This window comes from Argentina anserina, chromosome 1, assembly GCF_933775445.1.
Source record: "Argentina anserina chromosome 1, drPotAnse1.1, whole genome shotgun sequence".
Taxonomy (NCBI): Eukaryota; Viridiplantae; Streptophyta; class Magnoliopsida; order Rosales; family Rosaceae; genus Argentina; species Argentina anserina.
In genome coordinates, this window is record NC_065872.1 from 5,704,108 (window position 1) to 5,720,759 (window position 16,652).

The following is a 16,652-nucleotide window of genomic DNA, read 5'->3' on the forward strand; positions in this document are numbered from 1 at the left end:
AAACTTCCTTCGTGAAAGTTGTAGGGCTCATCGATACGAGTTCGTGAGTATGTGACGCATTCGAAACGGACGTCGTACGTAAAAGTTATTGACGACGGAAGTTAGTTTCCGATTTTAGAGGGGGGGTATAAAAGGAAATTTTCAGCTAGGGTTCCCATAATTGGAAACCCATTCTTCTTTCCCTTCCGTCCGCCTCCATCATCTCTCTCTCTCGGTTCTCTCTCTCACCTATCGTGCTCTCCCCGAGTCTCTCCCTCTCACTGATCACTCACTCCCTCTCCCACTCACTGATTCACTTCTCCTTCTCCCTCTCACCGATTCACTTTCTTCCTCTCCCTCTCACCCGAAACTCACTCTCCTTCACCTCAGAAATCGCCTCCGTGCGATCTGCTTCCCTAGGCTGCTGTGACACACACCGCCCATCTCTTCGACACCGCAAGGACCCCTGCAATCACTCTTCAGCTCGCCAGCTCGAGCCTCGCCGCCGTGAGGACGCCCGACGTCGCCAAGCAAATCGCCGCGCCGAGCTTCTCAGCCACCACCGAGCTAGAAGCGAGCACACTACCATCGATTAGGTGAGGGCTTGATTTTATTTGGTTGTGTTGATTGTTGTTGTGAATTTGGTTTGAATCGGAGGTGGATTGATGGAGGATCGGAGGAGGAGGAGAGTTAGGGATACCGCCGCCTTAGGCGGCGTGTGTGGAGGTGTGGGGTGGCGTAGGGGCTGCCTAGGATCGGAGGAAGGAAGAGGGGAGAAAGGAGGAGGGTTTTGGGGTGGTGGCGACATCACACGCGCCGGTTTTGGGCCCGGCGCGTGGGCCCCACGTGCTGCCTGCCGGAGGTGGCGCGTGTACCCCACGCGCCGCCACGTGTGGCGGTCTGACAGTGTTTTCCGATAGGGGTATTTTGATAATTTACTTAAATGTAAATGTAAATTTTATTTACTACGGTAAATGTAATTAAATTTTACCTTCGGTAAATGTAAATATCAATTACTTTTCAGTAAATGTAAAAAGTAATTTGTAAAAGGTGATTAGTAAATTTTATTTACTGAGATTGTATTTACATTTAAATAGTACGTATACGTACAAAATACGTATTAATATTTATACGTATAGAAATACGTATATAATATTTATACGTACAAAAATACGTATTAATATTTATACGTACAGACAATACGTATATAATATTTATACGTACAGAAATATGTATATAATATTTATACGTACATAAATACGTATTAATATTTATACGTACAGAGATACGTATATAATATTTATACGTACAGAAATACGTATTAATAGTAACAGTGAACAGTAACATTGAACAGTAATTTCGTAAAACCGAAAATTGCTGAACAGTAACCGATTATTACTGTTTCGGCATTTAAAGGTTTACGAAACGATTCTAAATTCTTTTCTTATCTTTTCAAGGTGATCATTAAATCGAGGAAATGAATTATCATCGGGAATTGTGGAATTACGCTCGAGTCGATAAGGTGAGTAAAATCTCACGTATTTACGAATCTACCCTCGCGGTGATTCAATATTTTGCAAGGGTATTTAATAATGAATTACGAACATGTATACAACATAGTGGACTACATATATACTGTATAAATGGTAATAAGTATATATATATATAGTTCATTATGTTATGTACTGTAAACTATATATATATTGTATAAATGGTAAATAAGTACGAATATATATAGTTTTCTATATAATATACTGTTATGAGTTTTATTGCGATTATATCGAGCATAATTTTGAAACGTACAATATGATGTGTGATTATTGTACGTGAGTTTAACATTGAGTTTGTTGAAAAGTTAATTTGTCTTTGGACGTGATTTAGTACAATATGATGTGAGATTATTGTACATGTGTGGCAAGTCGGAACCTAACCTTGGCCGGGCGAAAGTTACGATACAGTTAGAGCTCTAGTCTGTCAGCCATAGTACTTCATGTGAGGTTACGGGTGGTTATCTACTCATGAGTACTCAGATTGTTTTGGATGTTGGGTAACGGGTGGTTACCCAATATCAGCGTAGTACTGCATGTGAGGTAAAGGGTGGTTATCTGCTCATGGGTACTCAGATTGTTTGGATGTTGGGTAGCGGGTGGCTATCCAATATCAGCGGTGTATTACGAGAGGGGTAACAGATGTGTACCAGCGTTCTTGGTACCCGTATTATAAATGCATTTAGATAACCAGAAGGGTTACTTAATTTCTCATGAGCGTTTTATTTCATATTTCTTTGGGACAACCAAATGCGCCGTCCATTGACTCATGAGGGCATTTATATTGTTGATTGTGATTTTTCGTATAGATTGATATGCGAATTGTATTGTCATTTTACTCATACGAGCTATAAGCTTACCGGGTTTGTGTTTACAATCCCGGTGCACCAATTCAATGGTGTATGGGATAATTCCGCAGGTACTGATTAGCGGAGATTGAGTGACGACTCCGGAGATTCGAAGTCGTTCGTATCCTGTTCCTGGTGAGATTTCTGGCGTGGATTTGTGTGAGAATTTGAGTGAATTTATTTGTAAGCTTTGTGAGAGTTTGTGAGGATTATTACATTTTCCATCATATTGTAATGTCAAATTATAAATTTGGTTTGTAATAATCGGTTTGACTGAGTTGTAATTGGAACTCAGAGATGATCCGCTGTGCACGTTAAATGATTTCGATTTATTTGAGATTATTTTGTGTTTAACGACTTTAGAATTTTGAGTTTTTAAGCTCGAAATTTTGGGGTCGTTACAGCACCCCACTACCCCCACCATCTTTTCCGATGAGTTCAATCTAGCTCCTCTGTGCATCAATCGCCCACATCTTCACATTTCCAAGCTTTCCTCAGCATCTCCTCTATGATAATTGTCCTCTCCTCAACGTGGTCCATGCAGCTTCGACGTCCCCATAGTTCCAATCATCCCCGCACCTCGTCTCCGCATCTTGGAGGTCGTCCCGTACCTGCGCCTTCGACGTGGTCCAGTACCAGTGCGCCACTAGCGTCGTCCTCGCAGCTTCGACTTTTTCCCAAAGCTCCGATCGACCCCGCAGCTCCGATCATCCCCGCACCTCGTCTCCGCGTCTCGGAGGTCCTACATGCGCCTCCGATGTGGTCCAGTACCAAGCCTCTAGAGTCGTACCGCACATGCTCCAATGTCATCCCCGCATCGAGAGAGAGAGAGAGAGAGAGAGAGAGAGAGAGAAGCAACATCGCAATACCATTTGAAATTGCAGATCTGGGTTTTAGAGAGAGAAATAAGGGATTAGCTGCAGTGGCATTTCATAATATTCTTGAAAGTCAAGGGCAACGCTGTAAGAGTTTTAGAAAATGACTAAATTCTAATTTTTAAACTTGATCTTACGTTTTTCTAATTAGGTGTGTAGAAATCGATATTTTTATGATCTACCCTATTTTTAATTTTAAATGGGATTAAGCTTAATCAAGATGTTTGGGCTTCTTCTCAACTACTGGAAGCCTCCAGGTCTATTATGGATCACATATGAAACGCTTGTGCATTAGATATTGGGGCAAATCAACTGAAGGCCCAAATTACTCTAAACTTCATACTCGTTATATTCCTCGCACATCTGAAATGAGGTAAGGTCTAAACTGTTTTTTTTTTTGTTTTTTTTTTGGGAGTAAAGATTGATGATCATTTCATTGATATAGCATATACTAGAGTATTTAATTTCCCTTCTTCAACGAGAAATTAATTAGTACCATTACAGTTGAAGCAATTCTACTCCAACAATTATTTAAAACAGATGGATAACTATGTAGATAGCAACCTTCGCCAAGGCGCTCAATTGCGAAGCTCCATACCCTATCACTATCAAATTGCCAAATAACTCTTGATGTTTTGCAGCTTTGAAAGACCAGTGGTAGAATCCTAAAGTCGGCTTGTCCTCCAATTGAGTTAAGGTCTCAATTAAATGATGTCAAGAGAGATATATAGTGTTGGATTTTTCATCATAATGGAAGCAAGTTGGTGTCACTGGCAAGTTGTAGCAAGAAGATTAAATGATGGGCTATGAGAGTGAGGTTACTATTTCTTCCGGCGCCGTTTGACTAATTAGAATAGACGATATAAAATGAGCTGAACGTCTCTTTCCGATTGTAATGCCGAATTCCCATTGGACATGATCAATTGGTGTCACCCATTATGGTCTTTTTTATTTTTTCTGATCGATCGAATTGGCCGGCTATACTCGATTGTACCATCCAGAAGGGTCGGTCTGCATTTCTTGGGTTCCATATATATGCTATCGATCATAGGACTAGCTAGCTGTCGTTGGACTTCCAAATGGATACTTGGTTTTGGTCAACCACGGTACTAATTGCTATATATTCTTCCTGATCTTCTCTCTCGCATCTGTCCAGTTTCAAAAGCTACCATAAGATGATCGATGGAGCACTCACTTTCTGAGCTTGTGCTGTGGAAGCTCTGAGTTGGCCCATAACCTAGCCAACCCGACCAATGTGACCAAGAGACGAAGTTTTATAGCACACTAATTAACCTGTCTAAAATGATACCCTTTTTGAGCTTTTGGTATGTTGGCCTGGCCGGTTCGATGAAGGTGTTACTGCGGCCATATCTATTATGCAGCACATGTACAGAAAAACGATATGCATTGTCAATTTTAACAATTTGGCCGCCTTAATATTGGAGCAATTAGTGCTATCATTTGTTTTTTCTTATTCATTTGTAATTAATCTCAGCAATTATTGCTAATATTTCATTCTCTTTTCTTTTCTTAGTTTCAATATAAATAGGGCTTTAGGTTTCATTGTTAGAGGTCCTCGACCAAACACTCAACGCGGCTAAACTATTTTCTTATCAATATAATTCTACAATTCATAACACACCAGTCTACTTTCAATTTCCAAGTTTACTTCATCGTTTTCTTTACCGGTATTTATCTTTCTGCACTTTTCTATATCGTTCTTTACTATATTGTTCTTTACGTTATTGCTTTATATTTCCCTGTCTTTTTTTTATGTTGCTTACATTAAGTATTAAGAAAATCACAAAGAACCACAATCACATCACATTCACAACATTCACCTGTACCACACAACACTAAGATCGCGGCTAGCTAGCCGATCCGTGTTAAAGTCCTTGTATCAAGGCATTGATAACCCCGCGGCCGAGAGTGATCATTCCTCGGCCCACAGTCGTTTGATTACAAGTTAGATCCGCGCAAACAACAACTTTAGAACCTCGCTTGGCCCCTTGGCTGCGAGTTGGCACGCCTTAGCAAACTTCACAAGCCAGAAGGACACGTGGAAACCAAAGAGGGCCCTCGCCGGGACGATTTTTGAGCCAACATCTTTTGGCACTCCCAGTGGGGCTCTGTTTGAACCTATATTTTGCAAGGCCCACGTGGCATAGTAGGACATATGAGCCGCGTCTGCGATGATTCCTAGAGTTACCGCAACCATAATATGTTACTGCGGCCATAGCTATTCTGTGAGCACATGTACATAAAGATGATTTGTATTGTCAACTTTGATAATTTGACCGCTTTAATGTTGGAGCAATCAATGCTACCGTTTATTTTTCTTATTCATTTGTAATTAATCTCAGCAATTATTGCTAAGATTTCATTCTCTTTTCTTTTCTTAGTTTCAATATAAATAGGGCCTTAGGTTTCATTATTAGAGGTCCTCGACCAAACGCTGAGCGCGGCTACACTATTTTCTTATCAATACAATTCTACAATTCACAACACACCAGTTTCCATTTAATTTCCAAGTTTACTTCATCGTTTTCTTTACCGGTATTTATCTTTCTGCACTTTTCTATATCGTTCTTTGCTATATTGTTCTTTACGTTCTTACTTTATATTTTCCTGTCTTTTTTTTTATATTGCTTACATTAAGTATTAAGAAAATCACAAAGAACCATAATCACCATCACATTCACAACATTCACCCGTACCACACAACACTAAGATCGCGACTAGGTAGCCGACATCTTTGATAAGAAAATAGTGTAACCGTGTTGAGCGTTTGGTCGAGGACCTCTAACAATGAAATCTAAGGCCCTATTTATATTGAACTAAGAAAAGAAAAGAGAATGAAATCTTAGCAATAATTGTTGAGATTAATTACAAATGAATAAGAAAAACAAACGGTAGCATTGATTGCTCAAACATTAAGGCGGCCAAATTGTCAAAGTTGACATTGCAAAGCGTCTTTCTGTACATGTGCTCGCAGAATAGCTATGGTCGCAGTAACATATTATGGTTGTGGTAACTCTATGGATCATCGCAGGTGCGGCCCATCTGTCCTACTATGCCACGTGGGCCTTGCACAATATAGGTTCAAACAGAGCCCCCACAGTCCTTTGAGCTTCGGTACACATGCCGAGTGTTTGAAGGACTAAATGAATAAGTTTAAGAAATTTATTTGGCAAGGAACACATTATATTATGTGTTGCCAATATCGATAATGCAATGATCATTTAATGTATGTTATTTTCCATATCACGACTATTGTATAGTCTTCGACATTACTTCAGGCCTCAAATTCCTTGTGGACCCTATTCACATGTATGTCATATAAGCGTTGCCAAATTAACACAGAGCCTCCCTAGTCCCTTGAGCGTCGGTATAATACCGAGTGGTTAAGGGACTATAGGAGAATATTACCAACTTGTATTGCTTCATGGCTATTTTTCAGCCGCGGTCATTTATAAGTCACAACCATTAGCAATGGTCGATTTGCCAATTGAGATTATGCATTAGCCGCAACCATAAGTCATGATCGATTGATTAACCGCGATTATCACTTGTTGCGGCCATTCATTAGTGGCTGCCATTAAACATGGTCGATTAATTGTATTCACCGCGGCCAACCAAAGAGAATATACAATTAAACACTATCAATGACCAAAAGAAGTGCGGCCAACAATTAGCCGTGATATCCATCTAATTAGCGCAGCGGGCAATTAGCCGCGATCAACTATCTAGGTCGTCGCGGCTAGCTATTAGTCAAGATCAAATATCAAGCCACTGTGGCTAGCACTTAGCCGCGGTCCTTTTATGTTGCATTGTACTTTGGAATAATGGCACTGAAAGAATTTCATTAATCTACAAATACAGAAAAACTGCATATAGAATAAAAATCAAACAAATAAATTGAAAAAATAACAAACAAATTATCACGGCCAACTATAAGTACAAGGAGGTGGCCAGCGATGTTTTACCCCAAGTTTTGAATCTTTCGCATTCTCTGCATAAATTTTGAATTTTTCTAGGCCGATCCTGATTGACTCATGGGGATCATTGTGACTTGATTTCTTTTCGACTTTCCTGTGAGATGAACTCTCATTGTCTACATGCGTACTAAGAAGATCAAACATGGTCAGAAATTTCATTTTAGCTAAAACAGGCTTCTCCAAGTTAGCTTTGTTTCCAACAACCATGTCAAAGTGTTTGATTTTCTTAATCATGTAATCCTCGTCATTAATCGCATTAAGGTCAATCACCTGACTTGTCTCGGCCTCTAGATCAATACTAATGAGTTTTAGATTGTTGAAATCGGCCTTGTTTCCAACAACCATATCAATCCTCACATTCTTAACAAACATTGCATTGTAATCAACTTGCTTATGATATAGAAGTTCTAGTGCGGCTAGTTGTGTCTCTGACACATGTGTTTGGGCACAATTAACATATGACTCATCTATTGATTGCCCATAACCATAGTCGTTACCACATTGAGATTGAATGGTGGGCTTTTGGTGATCCCAAGATGCATGACTATTCAAATCAACAAAACTTTGGTATGTGGAATAGTTGTATCTACTATTATAGTCATACAATTGATCTTGGACATGTGGGTCATTGTATTCATAATAGCCGTGTAAGTTCGGCTCATAGTAATTCATCTGTGAAAATACATAATATGTAATGTCTCACAAAATGATATTATATCATTCACCAATACATGTCCCACTGGGCGTGCCAAAAGATGTTGGCTCAAAAATCATCCCGGCCGCGTGTCAATAGGTCGGGGTCCTCTTTGGCTTCCACGTGTCCTTTTGGCTTGTGACATGTGCTAAGGCATCCCAACTCGCGGCCAAGGGGCCAAGCGAGGTTACAAAGTTGTTGTTTGCGCGGATCTAACTTGTAATCAAATGACTGTGGGCCAAAGAAGGATCACTCTCGGCCGCAGGGTTCTCAATGCCTTGATACAAGGACTTTAACACGAATCGGCTAGCTAGTCGCGATCTTAGTGTTGTGTGGTACGGGTGAATGTTGTGATGGTGATTGTGGTTCTTTGTGATTTTCTTAATACTTAATGTAAGCAATATAAAGAAAAGACATAGAAATATAAAACAAGAACGTAAAGAACAATATAGTAAAGAACGATATAGAAAAGTACAGAAAGATAAATACCGATAAAGAACACGATGAAGTAAACTTGAAAATTGAAATGAGACTGGTGTGTTGTGAATTGTAGAATTGTATTGATAAGAAAATAGTGTATCTGTGTTGAGCGTTTGGTCGAGGACCTCTAACAACGAAACCTAAGGCCCTATTTATATTGAAACTAAGAAAAGAAAAGAGAATGAAATCTTAGCAATAATTGCTGAGATTAATTACAAATGAATAAAAAAACAAACGGTAGCATTGATTGCTCAAACTTTAAAGCGGCCAAATTATCAAAGTTGACAATGAAAATCGACTTTCTGTACATATGCTCGCAGAATAGCTATGATCGCAATAACATATTATAGATGTGGTAACTCTAGGGATCATCGCAGGTGCAGCCCATTTGTCCTACTTTGCAACGTGGGCCTTGTAAAATATAGGTTTGAACAGACGGATGATCAAAAAAATCAACATGGTATTTCACTGTAATTATACTCATTTGATGGAACGTGAAAGATCGAAACGAAGTGCTCATGGAGACATGGGTAGCTTGACTTGCTTATGAGTTTTGAGTTTGACGTCTCTGCAGTTCTGCGGCGGGGTCGGCAAAAGAAACAATTTATTGCTGCCGTACTAAACACTAAGATCTCCTTTTGAATCCTATTTAATCTATGACATGCTTTGATAAATTGGCGAGACTACCAAATTTATTTCATTTGGATACATATGATTAGCAACCAACTCACGGCGAGATGCTATAAGAGTAGTAAACACTAAAGTTTTTATTGGACAATGTGGAAAGGATGTCTATTAAGTTGACGTACAACGAGCAGTATCTCATGATGCATGCATTCTGTAATGAACTACTCCCTCAACGCATTTTATCAAATATTTCATCCATCTGGCTAGAATTATATGTTGAAAAACAAATTTCTAGTGATCGAAATTCACGATGTGGATAGGCATCATTAATTCTCTTATATATGTTCATGTTCTAACTTGAAAATAATCTTCTGTTTACATACATTGAGACCCACTGTAGAATTTCCTTTTTATATACCTAAAAAGTTCAATAAATTAACTCTATATCTATATGATGAATGCATACGTGCACAAAGAAGTGAAAGAATAATCTTAATCGCCGACCATGCATATATATTCTCCCCTGCTGCCTCTGATATATATGTGGTTCGAGAATCATCCGCATAAATTAACTAATCTAGAATCGGTTTTAAGATAGACACAAATCACATGAATGTGGTTGTTCTAGTGCTCAAACAGCGGAGCCACTGCACTATGATTTTTTCATCATATGAATAACTTGCTGCTGGGGTAATCATTCCTAATGTGAGATAATGTAATAATTAACATACATGTAGATGCTGAGACTTGTCAAGTTCCTATTGGCCGGGCGGCATTCAAATGTACCAAATTACATGTATGTTGTAGAAAAATTTATCTATGTCTAAGGCCAATTTAATTATATCCTTAAAAAATAAGAAATCCCAAGCCTGTTCTATCTAAAATGAATGAAGTATATATAGTGACTCCAATATATAAGCTACTACATGTGGATAGACGGATAGTGCTTTGCAAAGATTTTCTGTTTCTTGTGCATATGCTTTATATTGATTGATGATCAATTGGTTAAAGTGAAACACATTTACAAGCTAATGAACAAAGCACTTCATACTAATTAGGGCCTACTAATTATGCATAATATATATATTCAGGTCAAGTATTATCTGTAGATCCCTTAAGCCCCCTAAAAGAAAAGGAAAACATGAAATGTAGATCCCTTAATTACCAAGTGAACATAATTAGTAAACCAGCTGATACAGATAACAATTTTCTCATATACTTTAAGCCAGTGGCCAAGAGAAGATCGAGTACTCAATTGATTAAGCATATAAATCTTAATAACATTAAATCTAGTATATGTTAACAATCAACTTGACACGGAAGAAGAAAAAATTAGAAAAAGGTGCAAAACTCACAAAGATGCAAGTAATTTACAATACCGGCCTCCTTAAAATTCAGAGCTCCAATTATTGGCCATCCTGCCAAAAGTACAGTGTACATGTATAATCGCTTCTCCTTTAATCGACAACATAAATGTGCACAATCTAAATGGTCCACAATGTATTTGAGTGGTGTGCTTAACTTTCGATCAGTTCAATCGTCAACCAAACTGATCGGAAACCAATGAGAAATAGAAAATTATGCAAATTACCTCAAGAATTAAGATTACATACGTTTGTGATCTTGTCCAATGTTAAAAAGAGTAATAATCTGATTGTTGTATAATTGTAATCAAATCAGCTTGAAGCTAACGAAAGAAACCCATAATTAGTTAGGGTTAATTCCTCCTATGGTACCTAAAGAATGGCTACTTGGACAATTTAGTACCTGATGTATGAAAACGGACAATTTGGTACCTGATTGTAAGCCATGTTGGTATCTCTATTAATATTGATTATATTTTTAGAGTTATTTTCGTCATTCTAGCCCTAAACTCAAAATTTCACATTTTTCTTCATTTCTTCCTATAATTGCCTCTTTTTGTAGATAATTAAATTGATATATCTACTCCAATTAGCATCTACTTCGCATATATAAAAAATAAATTTTTTTTTCTTAATATATTTATTGTATCCTAATTATTTTCTACAAAGGAAATAAATTGCCTTTATTCAATTGTAATTTTTTATTAAAATATTTTTTTAAATTACTTATAATTAAAATTAATTTAGATTGATAGCTAGATTATGAAAATTTATATACGTAAATCATCACAGATACTAAGTGGATGAGTTATCAAATTTTTAGTGATAATTTAGAGGCAATTTGGAGGTATTATGAAAAAATGAAGTAAAATAGAGATAAAATGACGGAAATAATTCTGAAAATATAGTCAAAATTGACATAAGTACTAAAATGGTCTGAATTTGATAATTTTAGGTACTAAATTGTCTGTTTTCATACATCAGGTACCAAATTGTTTAAATAGTCAAACATCAGGTAACATACGATGAATTTACCCAATTAGTTATTGTATGGCATAGATATGTGTACATATGTATATATTAGGAGGCTAGCTAGGGCATAACGCATGCATGTGAAGCTAAGAACACTTTAAGATATGATGCCAAAATGTCAAATGAGGACAAAGCATGCCCAACAGTACCATGGTGCACAACGCATGCTAGACAAGTAGACACAACCCCCGGGTCCACCGTACCGCCACACCTGCATATATGGTCATCTAGATGCCGGCCTCCATGGCTCACCGGCCACCTGCGACCATTAAGCTCGTCTCGATCGATAACATGACTGTTTAATTTGCTTATTCAGTAAGTTCATTTGTATATTAGTAACTTAATTATTAGCGCCTTAGTTCTCTATGAATTTAGATATCTATAAATCTTTCAACACGTGAAAGAGCGCGCAATACATGCATGTTTAATTGGTAATATGAAAACTAGGGTTTAAAAAACCTCTACCTACACTAATTGTGAACACAATGGATCGGTGGGCTAAAACACTATATGGAGGTACGTTCTGGAAAAGGGAAACATAGTTATATACCAACCTTCTTATTGAGGCTTATGGCATCCAGTCTTACTGGAGGAGTTAAAGGCCTATATATGGCATTATAATGTAATCTGGATCTAGCTCGTAAGGCACATGCATTTCCAACTGGGATATACAGATATACTGTTAAGACTAACGCATTTCCCAGATACAACTTACAAGCAATTATATATGAAAATTTGTGTAAGCCCGGCCTTCAAAATGAGAGAGAGAGAGAGAGAGAGAGAGAGAGAGAGAGAGAGAGAGAGAGAGAGAGAGAGAGAGAGAGAGAGAGAGAGAGAGATATACACTCACAATCATATTTTTACAAAATATGTCTTAGGATCGGTATTTAATCAACTCTCGTATATATAACATTTATATATAATACCCACCGATCGATTATGCAGAATAATTAATTACCTCCCATCTTCCACTCTTATTTCATTTTTCAAATATGCATATTCCAAGATCGCAATCCGAGCTGGAGCTTAAAAACCCATTCAACTTGTTCTCGTCATCCCCTTGCAATAACAACAATGCCGCCATATCCGAATCATCATGATCATGAACACCGAAGCTTGAATACTCTCCATGATCACCTAATTCATTATACTTATCTTCTTGACTTAACTGAGATGCTACAAACTTGTCCAGGTCCCTCCAGTCAGTCACTGTAGCTGCTTTATTGGCATTAATACTGTTGCCGCTGCACCCTCTAATATTAATCAACTCCACTTCTTCTTCGACATTGTTCTCCGACGAAGATATCAGACACACTGATGAACCCGGCCTCTTTATTAAGGGAAGAGATGGGCTCTCTAGCTGAGGGAGCTGAACAAAATGATCAGAAGGCATGAAAGTACCATTCAAACTGTCAGCTTCAGCTGTGATCTCTTGCTTACACAAGAAACTCTGGGAAGCTAAGAAGCTTTGCGCCGCCCTTTGTGGCTGCCTAGAGACGAAAACGGCTGGATCCACGATGGAGCTGACACCGTGAAGTTCGTCGTATAAATAGCTCGAGTCCCAGCCTTCCATGCTTTTGTTTTGGGTACTGGTTCTTTTCTTGAATGCTCGGCATACCACCCATCCTTCTTCCTGCAAAAGTTTAAACCAAATATGTTTTCGTTTGTCAATAAAAGTGTTACCATTTTGTTGCTATAATAATTGTGTTGTGTAAATGAGGTTGAGAGGGTCAATGGTTCCTTAAGAGAAAAGATAATAGTTCTTATTGTAGCTTTTGGCGTGTTCTTCGTGTTTGGTAAAGAGGAGTAGTAAGTAGATTGACATCTAAAGGCAGTTACCATGCAAAGAGAGGAAATGAAACTTCAATTTTGACAAACTCAATGAGGACCAGAAAAAGAATTTGATGAGGGAAAGCAACTTAGTATATCCAATAATCCATGCTTTTGAAAGCATGCATCGACTTTTGACTTTGATCGAATTGGTGGAAGTTAGAGTGCACAAGTTAGTGGTCTACGACCCGTTACGCATGCAGATTATGTGTAATGCTACTTATTTTCCCTTTAGGAAAACTACACTTCCAGAAAATCACCTTTTATGTATGTTAGTTTTCCCATTATGTGTAGCCGACTTTGTCTTAGTTTGCTATACTGTATAATAAATACTACGATCTAAGATAAACTATTTTGTATGTATTTGTATACTTAATGTATCATCTGTGTATTGTTTCTCTCACATGTTTTCGATCACGTATTAGATTAAAATATATAGTGATAAAAGAAATTATTTACAACACGAAACACCAGTTTCTGAGTGCTGCATGACCTGCATCAAATTAATATAGCGAGCAAATTTTTTTGAAGAATAATATAGCGAGCAATTGCTCATCTCAGTATATGTGTACATATTACCTAATGTACCAGTAACTATAAGTCGTGGAGAAAGGTGCTGATCGTTAGTACGTGGATTAATTATATATAGTATTTCGATCAGTAAAGTAGGAGAAGTATATATAGTTTTGTTTTGTTTTTTTAGAAGTAGAAGTATATACAGCAGGAACGTACGTACTAGTCATGTATATATTTTAGTTTCCTGAACAGGTTTTGTACGTTCTAGGTCATGACGAAGTGAACAGCTAGCTCCTGCAAAGCTAGTACGTAGGAGCATATATAAGCCTGAATGCCTGATCGATGTAACAGATTCCGAACTTCTGTTTACAACTACATGATTAAACAGAAGACATTGAATCAACGCATATATGATTAGGTCAAGAAAGGCTGTTTGAAGCTGCTTTCGTTGTTGACCATGGAAGCCAGTATGAGTACTTATGTTGGTTTAAACGCACCACCCTTATTATAAATGTTATTAGTGTGTGCAAAATTATATAAGTGAGTGAATGCGTGAAAGATCAAAGAGGTGAATGATAATGAATTTCAGTGGTACTTGCCTGAGGTGGTCCATTTTCGTCTGATTCGAGTCGGTATTCATGCATGATCCAGTCGGTTTTCTGTCCATTTGGAGCCCTCCCTTTATAAAAAACAAGAGTTTTTCTCATTCCAATCAGCTTGGACTTATCATACACCGATTTGTCCCTCCCCGTCGCCTTCCAGAACCCGGCCATGGTAGCCCTGTTGGTCCTTGTTCCCGTCGGATACTTCTTGTCTTTGTGGCTGAAGAAGTACCACTCGTTCTGCTCCTCATATCCGATCCGGCATCTATCTGCAAAGAACATATATAACATATGTAATTATGTATACAAACCCTAATCAGCTTGATCCATAATGTTCATGAAACGAAAACCCTAACTATTATGAAAATACCTTGCAGATCCCATGGCTCTATTCGGTAGAGATCAATGTCTCTGATGACATCGAGATCGATCTTCTGTGAGGCGACTTTCTTTCTCAGGTAATATCCAACGAGTTCCTCATCTGTCGGATGAAATCGAAAACCTGGCGGAACAGTGGACTCGATTGACTCCATGATATAGCTTCGAAGATGATACGACACAGCTGCATCAATTCACCACTTCCATAAGTAACAGCTAGCTAGAGCTTCATCATTCTTTAAATCATAGCTAATTTCAGCTTACAAATAGAGAGAATATATGGAACCTGGGAAAGAAAGGTAATAGAGGCTTTTGCCAGTACTTTAACCTTAACTGCTAAAAGCTAGGCTAGAAAAGAACATTAATAAAATAAAAAAAGGAATAATAAGAAAAATAATCGATGAAGAACTCCTTTAACTGAAAAGGTAGACAAGTGTTATCAGAGCTAATCATCAGCTCATTGGGTGGTGAGCAAACCCCACCAGTTTTGGTTTGTTAACAAATAAGCGCGTGTTATATATACAATTATACGTAAATTTTAATAAATTATCTGATCAGAGACTATAATTTACTCTGTTGCTCCTGGGTGGTGAAATACGATTAATAGAAAATAATTAATCATGAGAGTTGGTATTTGATAAAAACCAAGATGAAACGGGGACAAGTAGAGGTGTTTGTGCTAATGATGCTGTCTTGTGTTGGTGAATGGTGGAAATGATGCATCAAGAACGGGGTTTCTAGATTAATAATACTATACAATACTCGATTAACTAACACTAAAGAACTATAGCCTAATTAAACTATAAGAAAATGAAAAATTAGAAGGTTAATTTGATCGAAATGGAGAGTTAGCCCTGGTGAGTGGATGACGTGATCACAATTAAGCACGCGTTTGTCGAAATAGAAAAGGGTTTTGGAAGCAAAAAGAAGGGACGGACAGTACCGTTCCATTGGATCAAAGCCTGATTCTAAAGGGAGGTCGATATGAAAAGAGAGAGAGAGAGAGAGAGCACAAAAATACCGAGTGTGAGTCTCAGACTTTGAGTGTCTCACGTTGTGCAGAAACGGGGTTCTGACTCTTGTCTGTTTGTCGAGAATTTCCATAGCACATATCTAATCCCTTTTGCTTTCATATAGAATGATCAGAAATTGTTGACTTCAGAAAAGTTAGAGAAGATGGTAAAAGCTATCGCTCGCTACCTATGCTCTTATCTCATGACCTTATCCTGGTATCTTATTTGAATTATTTGAACTACTTGTGCTTGCTTAATCTAGCTCGATTACTTCTTGTTAGTTGTTACTTCTGTTCCCAAAACAATGGCAAGCAGCTATGGCTAGCTTGGAGCCTACAGGTATAGGATAATCATACTGTTTTTGCAGAAGTGGAAGTACGTAGGCAAAGTAATTAATTTGTGTTGCCGCAGATAGATCAGGGGTAGAATGTAATCGATCACTCGATCATTATCAAACGCTGGAATCTTGGTCTCATGAAAGGATCTCGTGGAGAAACTACGATCAAAATTCCACTAGGTCAGATTGTTGTTCTGAAAAGGGTAATAAGAAAACTATACCATTCCACGATCCGGACGGAGACCACGAGTCAGCGCGACCAACGTATTCCGATGATACAACGTACTCTAACGATGAAGAATATCCAAAGCCAATATGTATATAGTACTGGGAATTAATGGTTCAACAGTTGAAGGAGGAGGAAGAAGAAGCACAGAAGCAAGCCCTAATGAGTTTGCATAGCTGCTGGGAATTTATCGATGTCTTATAGTCAATTCTGGATATACACAAAGTGTTTAAATTTGGAAAAACTTGAGCTGAAGCTAAGGATCAATATTGACTACAAATGGTCTTTACCTTGAACAAGCAGAGA

General features: G+C 38.0%; 1 protein-coding gene across 2 annotated transcripts; it reads right to left on the minus strand.

Annotated features, from left to right (window-relative positions):
- Nucleotides 1-12,269: 12,269 nt before the first annotated feature.
- Nucleotides 12,270-16,485, minus strand: LOC126787816 (NAC domain-containing protein 37-like). 2 transcript variants are annotated; one of them, XM_050513727.1, is made up of 4 exons: nt 16,342-16,485; nt 14,763-14,954; nt 14,390-14,661; nt 12,270-13,077 (listed from the first exon to the last, which is right to left on the minus strand). In XM_050513727.1, the coding sequence occupies exons 2-4, from the start codon at nt 14,923-14,925 to the stop codon at nt 12,424-12,426; spliced, it is 1,089 nt and encodes a 362-aa protein (XP_050369684.1). In that variant the 5' UTR covers nt 14,926-14,954; nt 16,342-16,485; the 3' UTR covers nt 12,270-12,423. The 2 variants fall into 2 exon arrangements, with proteins under 2 accessions (XP_050369684.1, XP_050369691.1); XM_050513734.1 differs by lacking the exon at nt 16,342-16,485 and having other exon boundaries at nt 12,270-13,073; nt 14,386-14,661; nt 14,763-15,023.
- Between the last annotated feature and the right edge of the window lie 167 nt (nt 16,486-16,652).

Bases quoted from the DNA above. Each gene is read 5' to 3' on its own strand.
- LOC126787816 (XM_050513727.1), bottom strand. From the start codon at position 14,925: ATGGAGTCAATCGAGTCCACTGTTCCGCCAGGTTTTCGATTTCATCCG. The intron at 14,662-14,762 runs GTATTTTCATAA...TGTTCTTTGCAG, and splicing joins AGAGCCATGGGATCTGCAAG to ATAGATGCCGGATCGGATAT. The intron at 13,078-14,389 runs GCAAGTACCACT...AAACTTTTGCAG, and splicing joins ACGAAAATGGACCACCTCAG to GAAGAAGGATGGGTGGTATG.